Here is a 17,974-nt window from a genome sequence, read left to right as displayed (position 1 = left end):
TTTCATTGCCGTCCCAAGTAAATATGCATGTGCCATCTCTAATAATTTTTAAAATAAACTTCTCTTTTGTGTGCCTGTATTGCTCATGAAGTGATAAGGGGTGGACGATGAATTCCGTGTTGTATATGTCATTCTCATGATGAGTGTTTATTCACTTGTCATTGCACGAGAGTGTGGCGGTAATAAAAGGGATGCCCAGTCCCAAAAATAAATTGAATTTCCTAGAATGTGTTGTTATGGAGGGCACCCGTGAATACGGCTAGACATGGATTGTGAAAGGAAAGGTGGGAAAACAAACTCCTTCGAATGTGAATGGAAAAAAGGGAAAAAAGTCTCAAAACCATGGAACGATGACGGGGAGCAAAAAATTTCTTTTCAGTTTGGGAACCGCCTATGATGTATATAACATGGAAGGTATCGAAAGCCTTGAGTCGTTGTCGTTGACAAGAAAAGCAGGCCTCCCAAAATAAAATTTTTATCTCTTTTTAAAACTTGAGGTTTGGCACCACTGTAAATCAATGCTTCCCTCTGTGAAGGTCGTTCTATTTATTTTTATGTTGAGTCTCATCCTTCTCATTAAAACACCAACTAGAGGGTCATGTGATCATGTGTGTGAATGGAGTATGATTGACATTCGACTGTGTTTTATAAATGGATCAATGATTGAGCATAATGGGCTAGGGATAATTTTCTTTAGCATTGTTATTTTAAAAGGCATGGTTGCGTGTTAGCATTACTTGAGTATTTATGTCTTCATGTCAAACTATAGATTACTAGTCATCAACCCGTGCATCTCCACGGCCTAGCTACTATAGGGATCCATAATTATTATGAAAAGTGTATTAGCTTGTGAAATATTGTAGTTTAAATTTGAAATATCGCACAATGCTAAGTTTTTCATATTAATAAGAAAATCAATTATATTCCTTCAACTAATGTTTATTAATAGGTTTATGTTCCTCTATGGTGTTCCAATGCACGACAATTTATGCATACTTTTCTACTTGTCTTGCAATTGCGTGATTTCACATATAAAATTAATGACCATGTTAACGGTGATATATGTGATCCACCGGGGGAATTTAATAGGCTTATTTTCCTTAACATGTGGCTTGAGGACTCCTTATTTGTACGTTTCTATTTTCTTACTTAAAGCAGACGGGTACATAGTTTATGTTTTTGTGCGAATTGGGATGTGTAATCCTTTTTTATATGGAAATTCAGAATGTATCTATCGAGCATGAAATCAAACGATGTAGTATCTCATAATACTCGGGAAAAATGTTTAGCTGTAAACATTTAAATTTAATGGATCTGGTTGTGAAATGCCACTATTTTGAAATACTCGACGCTCTGCTTTTCGAACCCTAGTGAAAAAACCATTAATATTCCAACCCCTAAAAAAGCAATCATATTCCTTTAATTATATTTCATAACTGGATTAAGTTTATTTTGTTATGTGTGACCATTTATGCAGATTTCTTTCTTCTTTAAAAATTGGGTGGTTTCATGTAATAAATCAATGACCTTTCTTTTGTGATAATATTTGGGAGCCACATGGAGAGATTCATGTATGCTTGTGTTTGAATTATTTTATTTTGACTGGATCTTGTTTTTGTATGTGAGTATTCAAATTGATTTTTCAATTATTAGGCGTGTCCGTATTTGTACGTGTCATTTTTTTTCCATGTGACGCCGCCCTTTAATAATTTCTAGACTCCTTATTTCCTCGTAATTTTTGGACTCCTTATTTGTACGTGTCCGTTTTTTCTTTCCTCAAGAGTACATGCACATGGTGTTTGTTTTTTGGGAATTAGGATATACACACTTTTGTAGTGTGAGGAGAATATATTTTATTTTGTACGTGTATTTTTTTTTCTTTTTTTAGGAAGGAGGAGGCACGTGCTTTTTAAAGTTGGACCATAGCTCTCTTTTATAGCATAAGGAGTTCTTTTTTTGCACGTGACGCAGCCCTTTAATAATAAGAAATGTCTCATTTTTGTACGTGTGGGTTTAGATGATTTTTCTTAATCGCGGTGGCTCTATTTGATAGCGTGAGGACTCCTTTTTTTCACGTGATGTCTTCTATTTATAATAGGAAGTGTCTCTTATCTTTGTAAGTGTGGGTTTAATTCTTTACGCCGTGTTTTTTTATAAGGAAAGTCTTCTAACAGATCTTGACCATTAAATTTTCAATCTAATGGCTAAATTAAGCTTGATGATGTGGATTAACGTGGAAGCTCGTATGGTGCCTCCAATTAATAAATATAAGATTGCTTTGAATCATACAAGTCCTCTTGTCTATGCTATAAAAATAAATTGAGTATGTTGGGTAGCATTCCACAATCAAAAATATGTTTTATCACTTTCCTACTCGAGGACAAGCAGGAGTTAAGCTTGGGATGCTTGATACGTCTCCAACGTATTTATTATTTTTGCTTGTTCCATGCTATGATATTATTATTCTTGTATGTTTTTATATCATTTCATACATTTTTATATCATTTTTGGAGACTAACCTATTAACTTAGTGCCTAATGCCAGTTTCTGTTTTCTGCCCTGTTTTTGTTTTACAGAAAATCACTATCAGATAAGATCAAATCGTCCCAACACTTTTTAGAGATTTTTTTCTGGAGATAAGGATCAGCTTCAACTTGAAAACCAAGGAAGAAGCTTCTGGAGGGCCCCACATGGGGGGCGCGCCCTGATGCCATGTGGGCCCACTCTGTGTCCTTTTGCCCTACTTCCACCTCTATAAATTCAGAAGAATTACCAAAACCCTAAGACACCAGATGAAACACTTTTTTCGCCGCCGCAAGTCTCTGTTCTCGCAAGATCCCATCTGAAGGCCTTTTCCGGTATTCCGCCGGAGGGAGAACTACTCACGGAAGGGCTCTACATCATCCTTGCCACCTCTCTGATGATGCGTGAGTAGTTCACCATAGACCTACGGGTCCGTAGGTAATAGCTAGATGGCTCTCTCTCTCTCTCTCTCTCTCTCTCTCTCTCTCTCTCTCTCTCTCTCTCTCTCTCTCTCTCTCCTCTATGTTCCTCAATACAATGGTCTCCATGGTCTTCATGGAGGTCCATCCGATGTAATGACTTTGTGCGGTGTGTTTGTTAGGATCCGATGTATTGTGAGTTTATGATCAGATCTATCCTTGTTTTATTTGAGTTCTTTGATGATCTCTTTTATGCATGATCTAGAATAGCCTTGTATTTCTTCTCCGAAGTTTTGGTTTGGTTTGGACAGCTAGATTGGATCTTCTTGCAACGGGGAGAGGTGCTCGGTAATGGGTTCGATCTTGCGGTGCTCGGTCCTAGTGACAGAAGGGGAGTTGACACGCATGTATTGTTGCCATTAAGGATAACAAGTACGGATGAATTCTTATTTGTGTTTGTCTTGACTACATCATGCCATTGATCTTTATGCATTACTTCGTTCCTATGAACTTAATACACTAGATGCATGTTGGCTAGTAGTCGATGTGTGAAGTAATAGTAGTGGATGCAGAATCGTTTTGGTCTACTTGTTTTGGATGTGATGCCTATGTTATGATCATTACCTTCGATAGCGTCATAATTATTTGCTCTTCTGTCAGTTGCCCAACAGTAATTTATTTACCCACGGTATGCTATTTTCTTGAGAGATGCCTCTAGTGAACTCTACGGCCTGCGGGTCTACATTTATCATAAGATCTATCTTGTTTTACTTATACACAAATACCAAAAATATTTGTTGCATATTTTTATCTTTTATTTATTTATCAATCTATCAATCTATCATATACCATTTAATCTCGTTACTTGACCACCGAGAGATTGACAACCTCTCGTTTGCGTTTGGTGCGAGGGTTTGCGTTTTGTGTGTAGGTGTTGTTTATGTGGTGTTGCTTCGTTCTTCTACTGGACTGATAACCTTGGTTTCTTAACTGAGGAAAATACTTACTCTACTGTGCTGCATCATCCTCTCCTCTTCGGGGATAAAAATCCAACGCAATCTACAAGTAGCACCTTGCGACAACCGATGTGGCGATGGAGATCGGCCTGACACCCACACTAACCGAAATTACTTGGTTAAGAAGGTCATGTAGATCGTAAGCGGCAATGCGGACAAGACGAACCCTTGTAACAACAACGATAAGGACATGCTACAACCCGGTAAAGGGGAACGGCAGGCAGAAGCAGTACCCACTACAAACAAAGGATGTAAATAAGATTTATCCATCTCACACCTCCAAGAAAGATCGAAAGCGTGCTGTCCACGAGGTATATTCCGTGGAGTCCTTTGAGCCAACATACAATCCTTGGTTGAAAATCCTGATCACATGTATTTGTCATGACCACCAGACTATCGTCCACCATGGCGGTTTGCCCGCACTTGTCTTGGACCCGATATTCAACAGTTTCCACCTCATCGAGCTTGAACCTCAGCTACGTCGATACACTGAGAAAGATGCACTTCGACAAGTCATGTATCGAGCTGGTGAAAACCAAGTTCAAGGGTATTATATATCACGGGCATGAGGCGCACTAGAAGGGTCACACCAGACGGGGTGTTCGGTACCTCATACGTCTACTGTTTGGATCCTCTAAGCTTTGACGTAGTCCCTTTCAAGTGTGGTTATCACTCCCTCCTCGTGTCAGACCGCGTTCGCGCGCTTTGGCATCGTCACACATTATGCTTACAAGAAGCTCAAGATGTCAGGCCCGAATGTCGTCATCATCTTGGGGAACATTGAGCGATCTCATAAGACTCAGAAGACCACGTTGGTTCTAGCGGTCGAGGCCGAGGCAATGGCCTTAGCAAAGAAGGAGATTGCTGACATGAGGACCAAGGTCAACAAAGACTAAATAATCTTCACCAATTGCACAAAGTCAACGTCATTCCAGCCTGGCCATGACATCGTAAAGTTCCAGGTGCACACCAAGGATCCGGCCAATAGATCTACAAAAAAGTAAGAACATCACTAATCAAAGAACAAACTAGAGCAGCAAACAACAACAACAGGAGGTCAGCTGTTGAATCCACAGAGGGAGCAAAGCAAAAATCAGCAAGCACGAATGCAGCGGAAGCTCGAACTCAAAGTAGCCGTGGGAGCTGCAACATAAATCGCCAGAGAAGAACCCACTCCCCCTAACCATCTTTCTCTCCCGGTTGAAGAGTGGCTACTCGACACCATGTGAAGCATCCAGAAATTAAACTTGGAAAATAAAGGCAACAAAGACACCCGCGACTTAACGGGCGGTAGCGGTTACTGGGAAAAGAAGCTGGCCCGATAAGAAAAACTGATATCCTCCATCGGGAATCACAAAGCAAGATCGAATGACTAGAAAATTTGACAGAAGCCGAATTGTAATCAGTCGAATGAAAAATAGCAAAACCTCTGTCGGGGGTTGAGACGCTTCATCAATAACTTACAAGGGGGAGGGGGGCTCCGACAAGAGCGAGTCATGATGCCTGTCACCCTCCATTTTTTTTCCTCACAAAGAGATAAAGACCTTTCTGAATTGTTCCACATTGATTTAATCAATGGAAACATTTCTTAGGTATGAAGATGATTGCCAAATCCTGAACCAATCCCAGCATATTCTACCTCAAGCTCCATGCTTCGCTTTCCATTGGAAAAAAAGATAGTGGTAGAGGATAAAGAAAACAAATTATGTAGATGACACACAACACCTAAAAGAAACAAATTTTGTGCTGGTCAAGGACATGACCCCGCCTGGACCTGTTTTCTCTACCACAAATATTTGAATGATTTGATGCCTGAATTTGCAGCAACCATATATACTCCAACGACACATATACTCCAGCGAATATATGTGAGAACCAATTAAGCTGGATAAAGTTTCCAGCCCAAATCAATGTACGTCCTTTTTTATTGCTGCGTGATTTCAAGTGTTTATATTTGACTTGTGTTGCTGCTTGATATGGACAGACCTCCACATTGTTATGTATGCACATTTCCTGTAATACGCAAACTTCTGTTAGGATGATCTTTAGATTTCTTACTTTGAGCCATTCTTGCGACTAAATTGAGTTGTTATCATATCAGCGACAGCAATTAATATAACTCTTCTAACATAATTAATTGTGTCTGTAAACAGAATAACATAATTATATATTGTTTGGATGCGTTTCGAAACCTAACTGCTCCTGCTCTGCTTATAGGATGGATGGTCAAAACTTGCTTGTACTGTATACATGATGTTTTGGATTTCTTGTTCCATTTCCATGTCCATCACAATGCATATGTCAACAGTGACATAAGAAGAAAGAAAAATCGAAAAGAGCATAAAACTTCCGGTCTCCGCATAATAGCAACATAACAAAGAGATAGACAACAAAATAAAGTGATTATTCACTACATGCAACAAAGGAAGTAATTCTTTGCCGTATAACTTTGATGTCTAGCCCAATTTATCTATTTGTAACAGCTTGATACACTAATAAAAAAATCCATTAACGAAAAAGTATGATCCCTGACATATACAGTAACGCTGTTGTTAAATCTCAATAATACAAAACTCACATGATTCCACCATGTAACATATGCGGGTATTTTACCATGTAACATATCCCAGTGAGCACAGGCAAACTAATTAACAAGCAGCAAGAACCAAACGAGACAGAGAAAGAGAAAAATAAACAGGTAGAACAGGGTGAAGCGGGGTACTCTACTACTCATGATGAGGAGCCGAACTCGATGCGGACGCCAACGACAATGAGGAAGAAGGCATTGAGCGCGCAGAAGATGATGGTGTGGATGAGGATGGAGACTACGCTCGTGTGGAATTTGCCGCACTCGATCGTCCGTGATTTGCCGGGGATCTGGAAGAGGAGCCCCGGGGATAGAAGGATGAAGAGCATGAAGGAGATGAGCACCGGACCCCAGTCTTGCATCTTCTTCTTCCTCCTCTTCTTCTTTGGGATGATGATGATGATGGCTACTCAAGCCAGCTACAGCTATGCTTCTAGAGGTAGATAGAAGATGGCCTTTTCTTTATTTATGGATGGCTTTCCATTCTTTGTGTGGATTATCACTTATATATGTACTGCCAGGACAGCAGGACAAATGGAGTGGTCTCTAGAAAGTTTTGTTTCTGAAAGAACTTGTGGTTTCCATAAGATGCAAAACGAGACTAGCTTCTTTATTCTGTGAAAGAGGAGGGCGGAAGCAACCAATCAGAGTGGCTTGCTTCCTTTGTCTGTTTGAGTTTTTTCTGCACAAACTTAATTAATGAACGCATTTTCTGGACAGCAAAATTTCCTCCAGGATATGGACAGAAATGAGAAATTGCCCGCTCTCTAAAGTCTAAACCAACAGTAAAATCTTACATGGACCATACTGATACCAATGCCATATACTCCCTCCGTAAAGAAAGTACTATTTAGAAGTACACTCCTATATTTCTTTATAGAGGGAGTACTATTTAGAACTAGTTGTGAATCATCTCAAGAAGGTCAAAATTCAGAAAGCTCACCATTAAAGTGTAGGTTTGCGGTTAGACCTTACTCCTTACCTTAATAGGGATCTAGCTCAGTCTGACTTCCACAACCATTTGGTTATTTTTTTTAAGGTTATTTTGCTACATACAAAGCTAGTTAATGCATAATATTGTGGTTAGGAATGAACATCTCCACGTGTGCCCGAATGGAAACACCGACGGATAACGCTATATGCAGAAAATAACTTAGTTTGCCTTTTATTCCCAAGTTTGAACTAGTGCCAGTCTAGTCCACACATGATAATGCATGGCACTTTATTTTTCACCGCTACATGGATCGGACCATTGACTAAACATTGGTGGTCCATTTTTCGGATACTAGAACTCTCGTCTTCTCAGTAGCCGCCCATGTCGGTAGTGACGTCACTGGATGGTGATATGGTGGTGTAGCAGTATGGTGGAACATGCACGTCGCACATTGCCGGGATGGTCTGAATCACCCATGTCCCTATCACCGCAATCCAACCCTGATCCAGTTGTGTTTGTTGTTGTGGCTGGCTAGAACCCAGACCCTGTTGTTGTTGTTGACCTTGTTGTTGCTGCTGCTGAGGTTGGGTGGAAGTAGCTTGTACCAATTGTTGTTGTTGTTGCAAAATAATGGCGTGCACGACGTTGTGGATGGCCTCGCATCTTGACTGCTTGGGGATCGCTTTTAGTTGCTGACAGCACTGCTCCCACATTACCAAGCAGCTGCTATGTTGCACCACCTGTGACCGGAGGAATGACATATCAGCAACTGGGCTACACTGTTGTAGGAGGGCATCCCTGCATGGGTTCAACTTTTGATGTGGAACTGGATGTTCTTGTGGCTGCGGAGTTGGTTGATGCTCCGGAGATGATGGATGTTGCGGCTCCCAAGCACTACGGAATGCAGTAAAGGGTTCGGCGGCCGTGGTGGTCGCCGCGACAACAATGAGGGCAAGGACGAGGAATTTCTTCATGGTTGATTTGTGTTAGATAATGTTTGTTCTCCAGTTGAGTGAATGGTGGGTGCTGGAGGAGTGTCTTGATTGTTTAGGCCTATTTATAACCGACATGGCATCGCCTTTTTTCATCTTTGCATTTCCTTTCCTTAAAAGTGCATGGATGCTTCTCGGACTCTATCATTTGGTATGCTGCGTTAGGTGCAACTACTTACAAGCATATTCCTGCACTGATCATCAAAGTTCTTTGTTGTTGCATGTATCATTCCGCTATCAACAAATCTTGATAATTGACATAACTCATCTTACTTACTTTACATGTCAAACATCGATCCGGATTGCAACATTTTCTAAAACTGGGTTTGTTATATTCTACAAGTTGTTACGCATAAACTAGATTAGCTTGCCTTGTGCCGAACTAAAGTTTGTAATTTTGTGTGGCCTGTAAAGATACAATAGACTAGTATTGTAACTTGCAAAAGTAGATGATGACATGATTCGTCAAAGTCCCTTTACATGCCAAGGATTGTAATGTCGTACAGGATTAGTATAAGGATTTACACTCAAGTACAGGCGAAGATTTGTTCAAGATTCCATCTATTTGTCGAATTAAACCTGTACTGTTGTGCAAATCGTTAAGATAATCAAGTATTGTTTGCTGAATAAGTTCGGGATTGTTCATGACTAGTGTTAGCACCGGGGATTCCTAAGAATGATACAGAGCATGTACATATAAGTATGAATAGATATGCATCCAGGCGTTTCATCAATCTGCAAGAGAAATCACAAGCCATCTGTTAATTAAGCTACAAACCTACAAAACAAATATGCGTCCAGAAAATGTACCGGATTTCAAAACGTTCATGTTTGCAAAAAATGTTCTCATTACACAAAAAAGTTCAAAACTTTCTAAATTCAGAAAATGTACCGGATTTCAAAATTTTGTTCACGTATTCAAAACAAAGTTCACGCTTCCAAATTTTTTCGGGATTTTTCAAAATTGTTCTCCGTTTAAAAATTTGTTCTCAAAACTAAAAAATGTCGGTGCTTTAAAAAGTTGTTCGCGCTTTAAAATTTGTGCTCAAGGTTCAAAAAATATTCGTGCTTTAAAAAGTTGTTCACAAATTCCAAAACCATCATGTTTTAAAAAATGTTTGGGAAATTCAAAATGTGTTCGTTTTCATAAATTTCGTTTGCGTTTGTGAAAAGATCATACGATCAAAAAATTTGGAAAAAAAAGGGATTTTGCCAACAGTGTTAAGTCCGCAACTGTACTTCGTTTCTTTTAGATTTCCGCTGTATTTCGGTCGACATGCCAGTTCGTGCAAGCAGGAAGTGCCATGTTCCATTCCTTGCCACCGCGCGCTACCCTGTTTTGTGTTTTTCACGCTCGTATTCGAAGTGCACTGAATGGGCAGGCCTACTCGGCACCCCCTGTGCGACAAGGCGTATATTTGCCGCAGAACGCGGCAAATAGGAGCTCCCGCCATGCGAAGCGCTGAATCGCGGACGCCCCGCTCCCCCGCGCGATGTTTTGGGCCGGCCCATGTGCGGCGCAGGGGGTCCTTTTTTGTTTTTCTCTTCCATTTTTTTTCTTTTTCGTTGGTAGTTTTTTTTTCTTCTTCTTCTTTTTACCTTTTTAAACAATATTCAAGATTTTCATAAAATTTTCATGATTTTTTTAAATCAGAAAATTGAAAAATATTAATAGCTATCAATAAAATGTTCGTGCATTTAAAAACAAATTTAAAAATGAAAAAAATGTTCCAATTCAAGTAAATGTTAGTGCATTTCATAAAATCTTCACTCATTCAAAAAACGTTCTTGCATATCTAAAAAATGAAAAACAAATTGTATCTGATGAACAATTTTTGAATTCGATGAATTTGATGAGGAAATTCTGAATTGGATGAACAATTTTTGAAATCGAAGAACTTTTTTTATATATTCAAGAACAATTAAAAAATGATGAACATTTTTTGTTTTTGACAGAAATATTTTGAATTTGATGAACAAAATTGGGTTCGATGAACATTTTTTAACTCGGTGAATTTTTTTGAATTTGATGACAGAAAATGTTCAGGATTTAAAAAACTGTTTGTGAATTTGAAACATTTGCAAATAAAAAGGGAAATAAAAATAAAAAAAGAAAACGAAGACAAAAAATAAAAAAAATGTCTGTGAACGTTCTAGAACTTCTACTACTACTTCATAACAAAAGAATAAAGAGAAAGAAACAATAGCCCATACGTCCCACAGTGATATTCCGTTATTAGCTAGCTAATTATACAAACATTGATGATCAATAATACTACCTCCGTTCAAAAATAACTGACGTGGTTTTAGTTCAAATTTGAACTAAAACCACGTCAATTATTTCTGAAGGAGGGAATATATACTAGTGTGGCTCCGCTCCTCATCACTCACAGTCTATCTGTCTCCAATCAAGAGTTGGCCACCACATCGTTTCTCCCTCCCTTAATAAACTAGCTACTCCACGAAATTTAATTAGCTTAATCAACTCATCAATGAACTTTTTTTAGGGACCAACGCCACCCCCCCCCTCCCCCGCCGCTCGGTTCCATTTCAATTTACTAACTAGTTGGTGTCTTGCTATTTGCCGGTCCACTGTGTGTTCCCGGGGCTCCACTTAGGGCACTTGGGGCTCAGGTACTTGCCCTCCACCATGTCATCGAGGAGCTCCACCACCGGGCCCTACCACACACACTCTGACACGTTGCACTGGTTGATCGATGCATCGCGACCGAGCGCGTAGTCCATGATCTTGCCAAAGGTGCCCTTGGGAGACGATGTGGATCTCGAGGGGTCTGACGGAGCAGTCAGCTGCACGACATTGCCGGTACACATTGTTGGAGCTCTCACAGTCACAAGGACCGACTAGGCGGCATGATTGATCTTCTTTTGCCGATCCGCCTTTTAGGTTCACCTCTTAGCCATTGATTGTTGGCTCTCTGGAGTATGTACCCTTTTTATTTTCCTTTTTGCACTTGGGCTTGTTTGTGCGGTAGTCCTAGCTGACCTTTATTTTTCGTTCATGCATTTGAACTATCTGTATTGATGGGGTGGTTGATTTATATATAAAGCGGGGTTGTCTCAAAATATATATATATATAAAGCGGGGTAAAACTCTAGTTCAAGATAAACTTAAGGAGGTTGCCTGCAAGATTAAATTTGTGCCCTCTATTTCTTTTCAGATGTTGTTTATGAGAAGATACACCTCTAACATTAACGGAAGGAGTATATACTTTTACAGACGACAGCCCATGACAATCTTGCATCAAAAGTTTTTCACACCGTGTAATTGTACACTCTGTGTTGTAAATGAAGGGGTAGGTACGGTGAAAGGGGGAGGATGAAGTAGTCCAATCCTTTGAGAGTCGATCCACCGCTCATCAAGTTCTTAGTGAAGTCGAACATGGAGGGGAAGGGGCTCCTTGAGCACCTAAAATAGGTAAATAAGCAATCGATGAAGAACATCATGAAAACAAGAGGGCATGTTTGACTCGCAAGATTCTAAATAGAAAAACGGAAAGGTAGGAACATGATATAAGAATACATGCAGAAAGTACATGACTGACAAACATATAAATGAGGAATATCAAAACACAAGAATTAATCCTAATAAACAATGTCAAACCATAGTCAAACCACATGGGAAAGTATAATTGGAACTATACCGTTAAGGATCTGAGCCTCGTTCTTCGTTTGTAGAAATTTGAAAAAGAGGACCTAACGAATTGCACAGTTCCTCGTTTTTCCTTTCAGATCAAAGGGAAATCCTTCTCCATTTCCCCTTTGCTCCATTCATTTGAACCAAGTGTATGAATAGTGCACCAGATGGAAATTTTGTCGGGTTGGTCGCGACGGCTTGCGTGACATCACCGTGGGAGCAACAAAGGCACCCTTAACATGCAAGGTGTGTCAGGCGAGCTATGTTAGCCAACCTCGCATGACTGAAGTGGCATATGTCTGCTCTATCAGACGAAGTGTTCCTCTTCGATGTCACTGAGCTTCGTGGATATCCTTGTGCCTGCCCGGATTGATACAACGTTTTCGGTGTGCACTCTAGTAGCGGCGAAGGCGCTAGAGTTTCATGATGTTGTGTGGTGTTGGTCTTCTCGCGTGTTGTATGTTTTGTGGTGCTTTAGGTCTAGTCTAGCTAGGCGTTGTTTAGGTTTCTGCCTGGATTTCCTTGATATTTTGAGCAGTCCTTTTTCATTCCTTCTTTTTTTGGCACTTGGCTTTATGCGGTGCATTTCTCCTTTGGGGTGTTACTGGTAATACCCTTTTCTAATCAATGAGTTTGGCATCTCTCCTGCCAACATTAAAAATAATCTTACATGGACCACATTGAAGGTCAAAATCCAGAAGGCTCACCATTAAAGAGTTTACCTTAATAGAGATTCAGCTTGCTCCAATTTTTAAAAATGCGCTACATACAAAGCTAAGTAATGCATAACATTGTTTTTCGTATGAACAACTCAACATGTGCATGAACGGAACACTGACAAATAGTATATATGCAACAAAAAATAAATATCTTGTATTTTATTAATTTGTCGCCGCTACATGGATCGGACCATCGACTAAACAATGGCAGTCCATCTATCGAGTACTAGATCTCTTTTCTCATTAGCCACTCATGTTAGTATAGCGATGTTACTACGGTGATGTGGTGGGGGAGCAGTATGATGGTACGCGGAGGTCGCACATTGTCGGTAGGGTCTGGAGCACCCATGTCCTTATTGCATCGATCCAACCCTGATTCAACTGATGTTGTTGACGTTGGATGGAACCTTGACCTAGTAGTAGTTGTTGTGGTTGGGCCAAAGTACCTTCTACCAATTGTTGTTGTCGTTGTTGCAAAATAATGGCGCGCACAACGTTGTGGATGGCATGGCATTGTGCTCGCTTGGGGGTATGTGATAGTTCCTGACAGCACTGCTGCCTCAACACCTGGCATCTGCTTTGTTGTACCATCTGTGACCGGAGAAATGACACAACTGCCACTGGACGGCACTGTTGTAGGAGGACATCCCTACATGGGTTCGGTTGTTGTTGTACAAATGGTTGTTGTTCCTGAACTAGGTGTTCATGTTGATGTGGAAATGGATGTTGCGGTTGGGGGTAGGATGGCTGTTGCGGTTGGGGATATGGTGGTTGTTGTGGAAATTGTTGTTGCCTAAATGGTATCTGTTGTGCTGGAAATGGCTGTTGTTGCGGAGTTGATTGCTCCTCTTGAAATGGTTGTTGTTGCGGTTGTGGAAAGGGTTGTTGTGGTTGTTGTGAAAATGATTTTTGTGGTTGCAATTGGGGACTATGGCGATGGTAGCGATGGAGGCAAGAAAGGCAAGCGTGAGGAAGATCTTCATAGTTTATTCGTGTTGGATAATGTTTGCTTGCCTTTGATGTGTTGTTCTCTAATGTGAATGGTGGATGATGGAGGATCTTGATGGTGTATGCCTATTTATAGCTACCATGGCATTGTTTGTTTTCACCCTTGCATTTACTTTTCTTGGGAAGTGCATGCACGCTTCTCAACTCATTATTTCGTATGTTGTGTCTGTTGGCACTACTTATAAGTGTATTGTTGGATTGCTCATCAAAGTTCTTTGTTGTTGCACATATCACTCCACTGTCACCAAAGCTTTATAAATTGAGATAACTAATGTTATTCACTTTACATGTCAAACATCAATCTAGATTGCATCGGAAGTTTCTGAAACTACTCCCTCTGTAAACTAATATAAGAGCGTTTAGATCACTAAAGTAGTTATCTAAACACTTTTATATTAGTTTACGGAGGGAGTAGTTTGTAATGTTCTACAGGTTGTTACACATAAACCAGATTAGCATGCCTTACACTGAACTAAGTTTGTAATCCTGTGTGGCCTGTAAAGATACACAAGACTTTACAGTACAATGTGACTTGCAAAAGTAGAGCATGACATGATTCAATATTCTGTTGGTTTGCCAAACTAAGTTTGTATTGCTGTGCGGATCATTCAGATAATCAACAGGTTTTGCTTGCTAAATCTGCTCATGACAAGTGTTGGAACTGGGATTGCTAGGAATGATACCGAGCCTTTACATGGCATAATTTTTCTGCAGCTCGAGGGAAATTTATTTAGCAGGTAAAAACAAATAGATAAGAGATATCCAGGCATTTCATGGATCTGCCAGAAAATTCACAAGGCATTATCTATCATGAACAATGCTACAAAACAGGTTGAGGAAAGCAATCACATTCTTATTCCAGCCCAACAGTAGTTGAATGCCGTATGCTCAGATTAGAAATATTGGCTTCAACTCAGCAGTCTCTAACTAGTAGGAGAAAGACCTGTAACAAGTCCAGAACAAAATCCAGATGTGCAGATCGAAGATGATAAGCCATCTAAAACTCAGACCACTGGAAGCTCCCCGCACTCACTAATGACCACCTTCTTCTTCGGACGGTCACCTCTGTCAGTCTCCGACGACTCTATCGTCCTTACGATGTCCATGCCTTCAAGAACCTGGCCAAAGACAACGTGTCTCCCATCCAGCCACGGTGTCTGCAAGCAAGGCAGCAGAAACCTCAATATGGAATTATGAACTTCAAACTCAGCAACAGAAAAAGGGTACTATTATTCAAATTGACTGACTGGTAGCAGGAAGTACACAATTAATTACCTTCATTGTGCAGATGAAGAATTGGCTGCCGTTGGTGTTCGGTCCAGCATTAGCCATGCTGAGCACTCCAGGTCCAGTATGAACCACTAAGAACATTAAATAACATATAATCAGTTAGCATATAATCTGAAGCAAAGCTGTGCGACACAGGTTCATTGCAACACATACATTGGAAGTTCTCATCCTTAAAGGTGCGGCCATATATGCTTTTCCCTCCAGTACCCTGAAATTATCAGTTTCTAGTTATTTAATGCCATTGTTGGAAGCTGTATGTTTCATTTTAGGCAATCTGAAGTCTCAAAGTACTTCAAATGCAGATGAAACACAAAATCAGGTATGGGCTCAATATAGGAAAGGATGGCGCAATGACAATCACCTTGAATTCTTACCACGAGGCCACTGACCAAAAAAACAGAGTAGGATGCACTTGTGCAAGTGATTAATGACAATCAAACATGGATAAGATCCAGGGTCAAAATGCAGCACCATAACAAATTGAATGCAGGTACACGAGCAAAGCTAGTAGTAAAGGTTCTAAACTCCCTTTCCTTCTCCCCCAGTCCCTCTGGTCCGTAAAATAATGCTTAAACAGCTAGCATAACTATCAACAAACTGAAACAGGTACATTCGTGCAAAAAACAAATAAGCACATGAATCTGTTCAATCTTGTAAGCAAAGGTATTTGCATGGTAACAACTGATAGTCTTTAGCTTTTCTTAATGCAATCTGTAATACGGCATAAGGATGCACATGCAACAAACAAGAATAGATGAAGGTAGGAAACACATACGTTGCCCTTGTCAAAGTCTCCTCCCTGAATCATGAAGTCCTTAATGACACGGTGGAAACTTGATCCCTTGTATCCGAACCCTTTCTCCCCTGGACAAAAGAAAAAAAGAAAAATTGCTCATACACCTCATCAGAATTAATTCTTGAAGATGGGATAACAGAACATGGCTCCAGCAGTCCCTCCTACCAGTGCAGAGTGCACGGAAGTTCTCAACGGTTTGTGGAACGTCATCCCCATAGAGCCCGATGACAATCCTTCCAACATTCTTCCCGACAGGGTTGCCAATGCTTATGTCAAAGTACACCTTGTTTGTAACTTTGGACTGAAGCTCAGGTGCCTGCAATGCATGACGAAAGAACAGCTTCAAACACCATGAAATGCATGACATCTATAATAAGGTAAAAGACATACAACAGTGCAAGCACAAAAGCGGCATATTGTTTAAACCATACAGTGGCACATTTGTTCCCTTAGACAGCCGGCGACTAAAACTAACTGGGCCATATAATGTACTAAACACTAACACATGCCATACCAATGTATGGTAATATCTGCATCTAACACTGGCATAACCCGACGGTTATCATAAGTGATGATAAAACCTCAACTTGCAAATTTGTTCACACAAAAAAAAAATTTATCAGTTAGTGACCAGATTTTTCTCATGAAAATTACAGCTACCAAATAACATACAGAATAGTGTGGATGTTCACAAACAAACGCAAACTACATATCTATTAGATTGCAACTCAGCTTCCTGACAGAACAGGGAGCGGTGCCAGATATGCAGGCTTTACACAGGTAGCGGCCACAGCGCCCAGATAGAAACAGCGGCGCATTTGATTCCTCAGACTGCGGGGGACTAACACTACCTGAACCTATAATGGACTAACACAAACACATGGCATGAATAATACTGCGACGTCGAGTCGGAGTTCGCCTCCAAAGGCACATACGCCATGTCTACCAGATTGCAATTCGGTATTAGATATGCAGGCTTCACATAGGTTGCGGCCCCAGCGCCCGGATATATAGATAAAAATAGATAAATGGGGAATCTTTACATAGGGTTCGGCGCTGGCGGAGGCGACGAAGCGCGCGCGGCTCTGCTGGGAGACGGAGAGGGCCGGGGACGCGACGCGGCCGCCGCGGAGGGAGAGGGCCGACGAGGGGACCTTCGAGGCGAGGAGCGCCCTCTGCGCCGCCGCCCCCGACGCCGCCGGGCGGGCGATGGCCTGCAAGAAAGAACAGCACGCACAGCACAAGATTCAGGCGGAGGAGGAGGAGAGCAGGCGGGTCCGACAAGAAGTGGTGAGGAGGAGGAGGAGGGGAGGGAGCTCACGAGCGTGGCGAAGGAGGAGGTCGCGGCCGCCATTGGAGGTCGACGAGGTTTCGGGATGGGATTTGTTGGAGGGGACGGACGGAGTCTCTGCAGATAACCAAAAGGATGAGCTTTTTATTCTGCTTCCTCACTCCCCTGATGCCCGTGGAGCTGTTGATTTGAGCCCTTTGCGTTCATCCTATTTGCGCACCCAAGTCCCTGGGTTAAACCTTCTACTATGAAGTTTGGATGTCGACGGCTTGTGGATATTCAGATCCGGCGCGGATCTGAGGTGCCGGTGCCCTCATTGGCCGTCCATCTGAGCCGACGGGTGATGTATTACCCGTTTATCGTGGAGATATCCCACTCTCTCCGAATTGCGGACGCAATTGCATATAGTAAGAGCATCTCCAGCCGTTCGGTTCCCAGGGCGCCGAAAAAGAGCCGCCTGGAGCCGAACCGGCACTTGCTTGGCGCATGGGGGCGACTGCATTCTCACTCGACGCCCCCAGGTCGACGTTCCCACTCGACGAAAGGGGGAATAAAAAGCTCGTGTTTATTGGGGAGATATAATTAATGAGCTCGTTTTGCGGAAGGGGGAATGAGAAGAGAGGAAAATAATAAGAGGCGGAAAGGGGGAATGAGCCTCATCTTTAGTATTTAACATATAAACATAGCAATATCTAGTGGAATCATCTATTAATGTCATGAAGTATTTTCTTTCCACCTTTAGTC

General features: G+C 41.3%; 4 protein-coding genes across 8 annotated transcripts; all 4 read right to left on the bottom strand.

The window, feature by feature from the left end:
* Positions 1–4,108: 4,108 nt before the first annotated feature.
* Positions 4,109–7,104, bottom strand: LOC109765825 (uncharacterized). Of its 5 annotated transcripts, none has more exons than XR_012188749.1 (3): positions 5,423–7,100; positions 4,568–4,948; positions 4,109–4,483 (listed from the first exon to the last, which is right to left on the bottom strand). XR_012188749.1 is itself a non-coding variant. In XM_020324604.4 (2 exons), the coding sequence occupies exon 1, from the start codon at positions 6,905–6,907 to the stop codon at positions 6,689–6,691; it is 219 nt and encodes a 72-aa protein (XP_020180193.1). In that variant the 5' UTR covers positions 6,908–7,104; the 3' UTR covers positions 4,109–4,948; positions 6,686–6,688. The 5 variants fall into 5 exon arrangements, 2 of the variants coding, with proteins under 2 accessions (XP_020180193.1, XP_073359375.1); XR_012188754.1 differs by having other exon boundaries at positions 4,109–4,447; XR_005766978.3 differs by having other exon boundaries at positions 4,109–4,948.
* Positions 7,105–7,685: 581 nt separating this feature from the next.
* On the bottom strand, positions 7,686–8,513 carry LOC109766015 (gamma-gliadin B-like). Its single transcript, XM_020324792.4, has one exon. It carries the CDS (start codon positions 8,451–8,453, stop codon positions 7,848–7,850), a length of 606 nt encoding a protein of 201 aa, XP_020180381.1. The 5' UTR covers positions 8,454–8,513; the 3' UTR covers positions 7,686–7,847.
* Positions 8,514–12,588: 4,075 nt separating this feature from the next.
* LOC109765814 (uncharacterized) lies at positions 12,589–13,984 on the bottom strand. Its single transcript, XM_040395576.2, has 2 exons — positions 13,967–13,984; positions 12,589–13,919 (listed from the first exon to the last, which is right to left on the bottom strand). Exons 1-2 carry the CDS (start codon positions 13,982–13,984, stop codon positions 13,119–13,121), a joined length of 819 nt encoding a protein of 272 aa, XP_040251510.1. The 3' UTR covers positions 12,589–13,118.
* Positions 13,985–14,685: 701 nt separating this feature from the next.
* Positions 14,686–17,442, bottom strand: LOC109765839 (photosynthetic NDH subunit of lumenal location 5, chloroplastic). The gene is made up of 7 exons (XM_020324612.4): positions 17,261–17,442; positions 16,983–17,153; positions 16,105–16,255; positions 15,919–16,007; positions 15,297–15,351; positions 15,129–15,214; positions 14,686–15,010 (listed from the first exon to the last, which is right to left on the bottom strand). The coding sequence occupies exons 1-7, from the start codon at positions 17,291–17,293 to the stop codon at positions 14,858–14,860; spliced, it is 738 nt and encodes a 245-aa protein (XP_020180201.1). The 5' UTR covers positions 17,294–17,442; the 3' UTR covers positions 14,686–14,857.
* Between the last annotated feature and the right edge of the window lie 532 nt (positions 17,443–17,974).

The sequence above is a fragment of the Aegilops tauschii genome, chromosome 1, assembly GCF_002575655.3.
Source record: "Aegilops tauschii subsp. strangulata cultivar AL8/78 chromosome 1, Aet v6.0, whole genome shotgun sequence".
NCBI lineage: Eukaryota > Viridiplantae > Streptophyta > Magnoliopsida > Poales > Poaceae > Aegilops > Aegilops tauschii.
Note: the sequence above shows the minus strand (reverse complement) of the source record. Positions and strands in the feature narration are given on the sequence as shown.

What these genes read in the sequence shown, in the direction of transcription:
- LOC109765839 (XM_020324612.4), bottom strand. Translation starts at nt 17,293, where the DNA reads ATGGCGGCCGCGACCTCCTCCTTCGCCACGCTC. An exon ending in CTTCCGTGCACTCTGCACTG is followed by an intron (nt 16,008 to 16,104) that starts GTAGGAGGGACT and finishes TCTTTTGTCCAG; the next exon opens with GGGAGAAAGGGTTCGGATAC. An exon ending in TAAGGATGAGAACTTCCAAT is followed by an intron (nt 15,215 to 15,296) that starts GTATGTGTTGCA and finishes TAATGTTCTTAG; the next exon opens with TGGTTCATACTGGACCTGGA.
- LOC109765825 (XM_020324604.4), bottom strand. Translation starts at nt 6,907, where the DNA reads ATGCAAGACTGGGGTCCGGTGCTCATCTCCTTCATGCTCTTCATCCTT.
- LOC109766015 (XM_020324792.4), bottom strand. Translation starts at nt 8,453, where the DNA reads ATGAAGAAATTCCTCGTCCTTGCCCTCATTGTTGTCGCGGCGACCACC.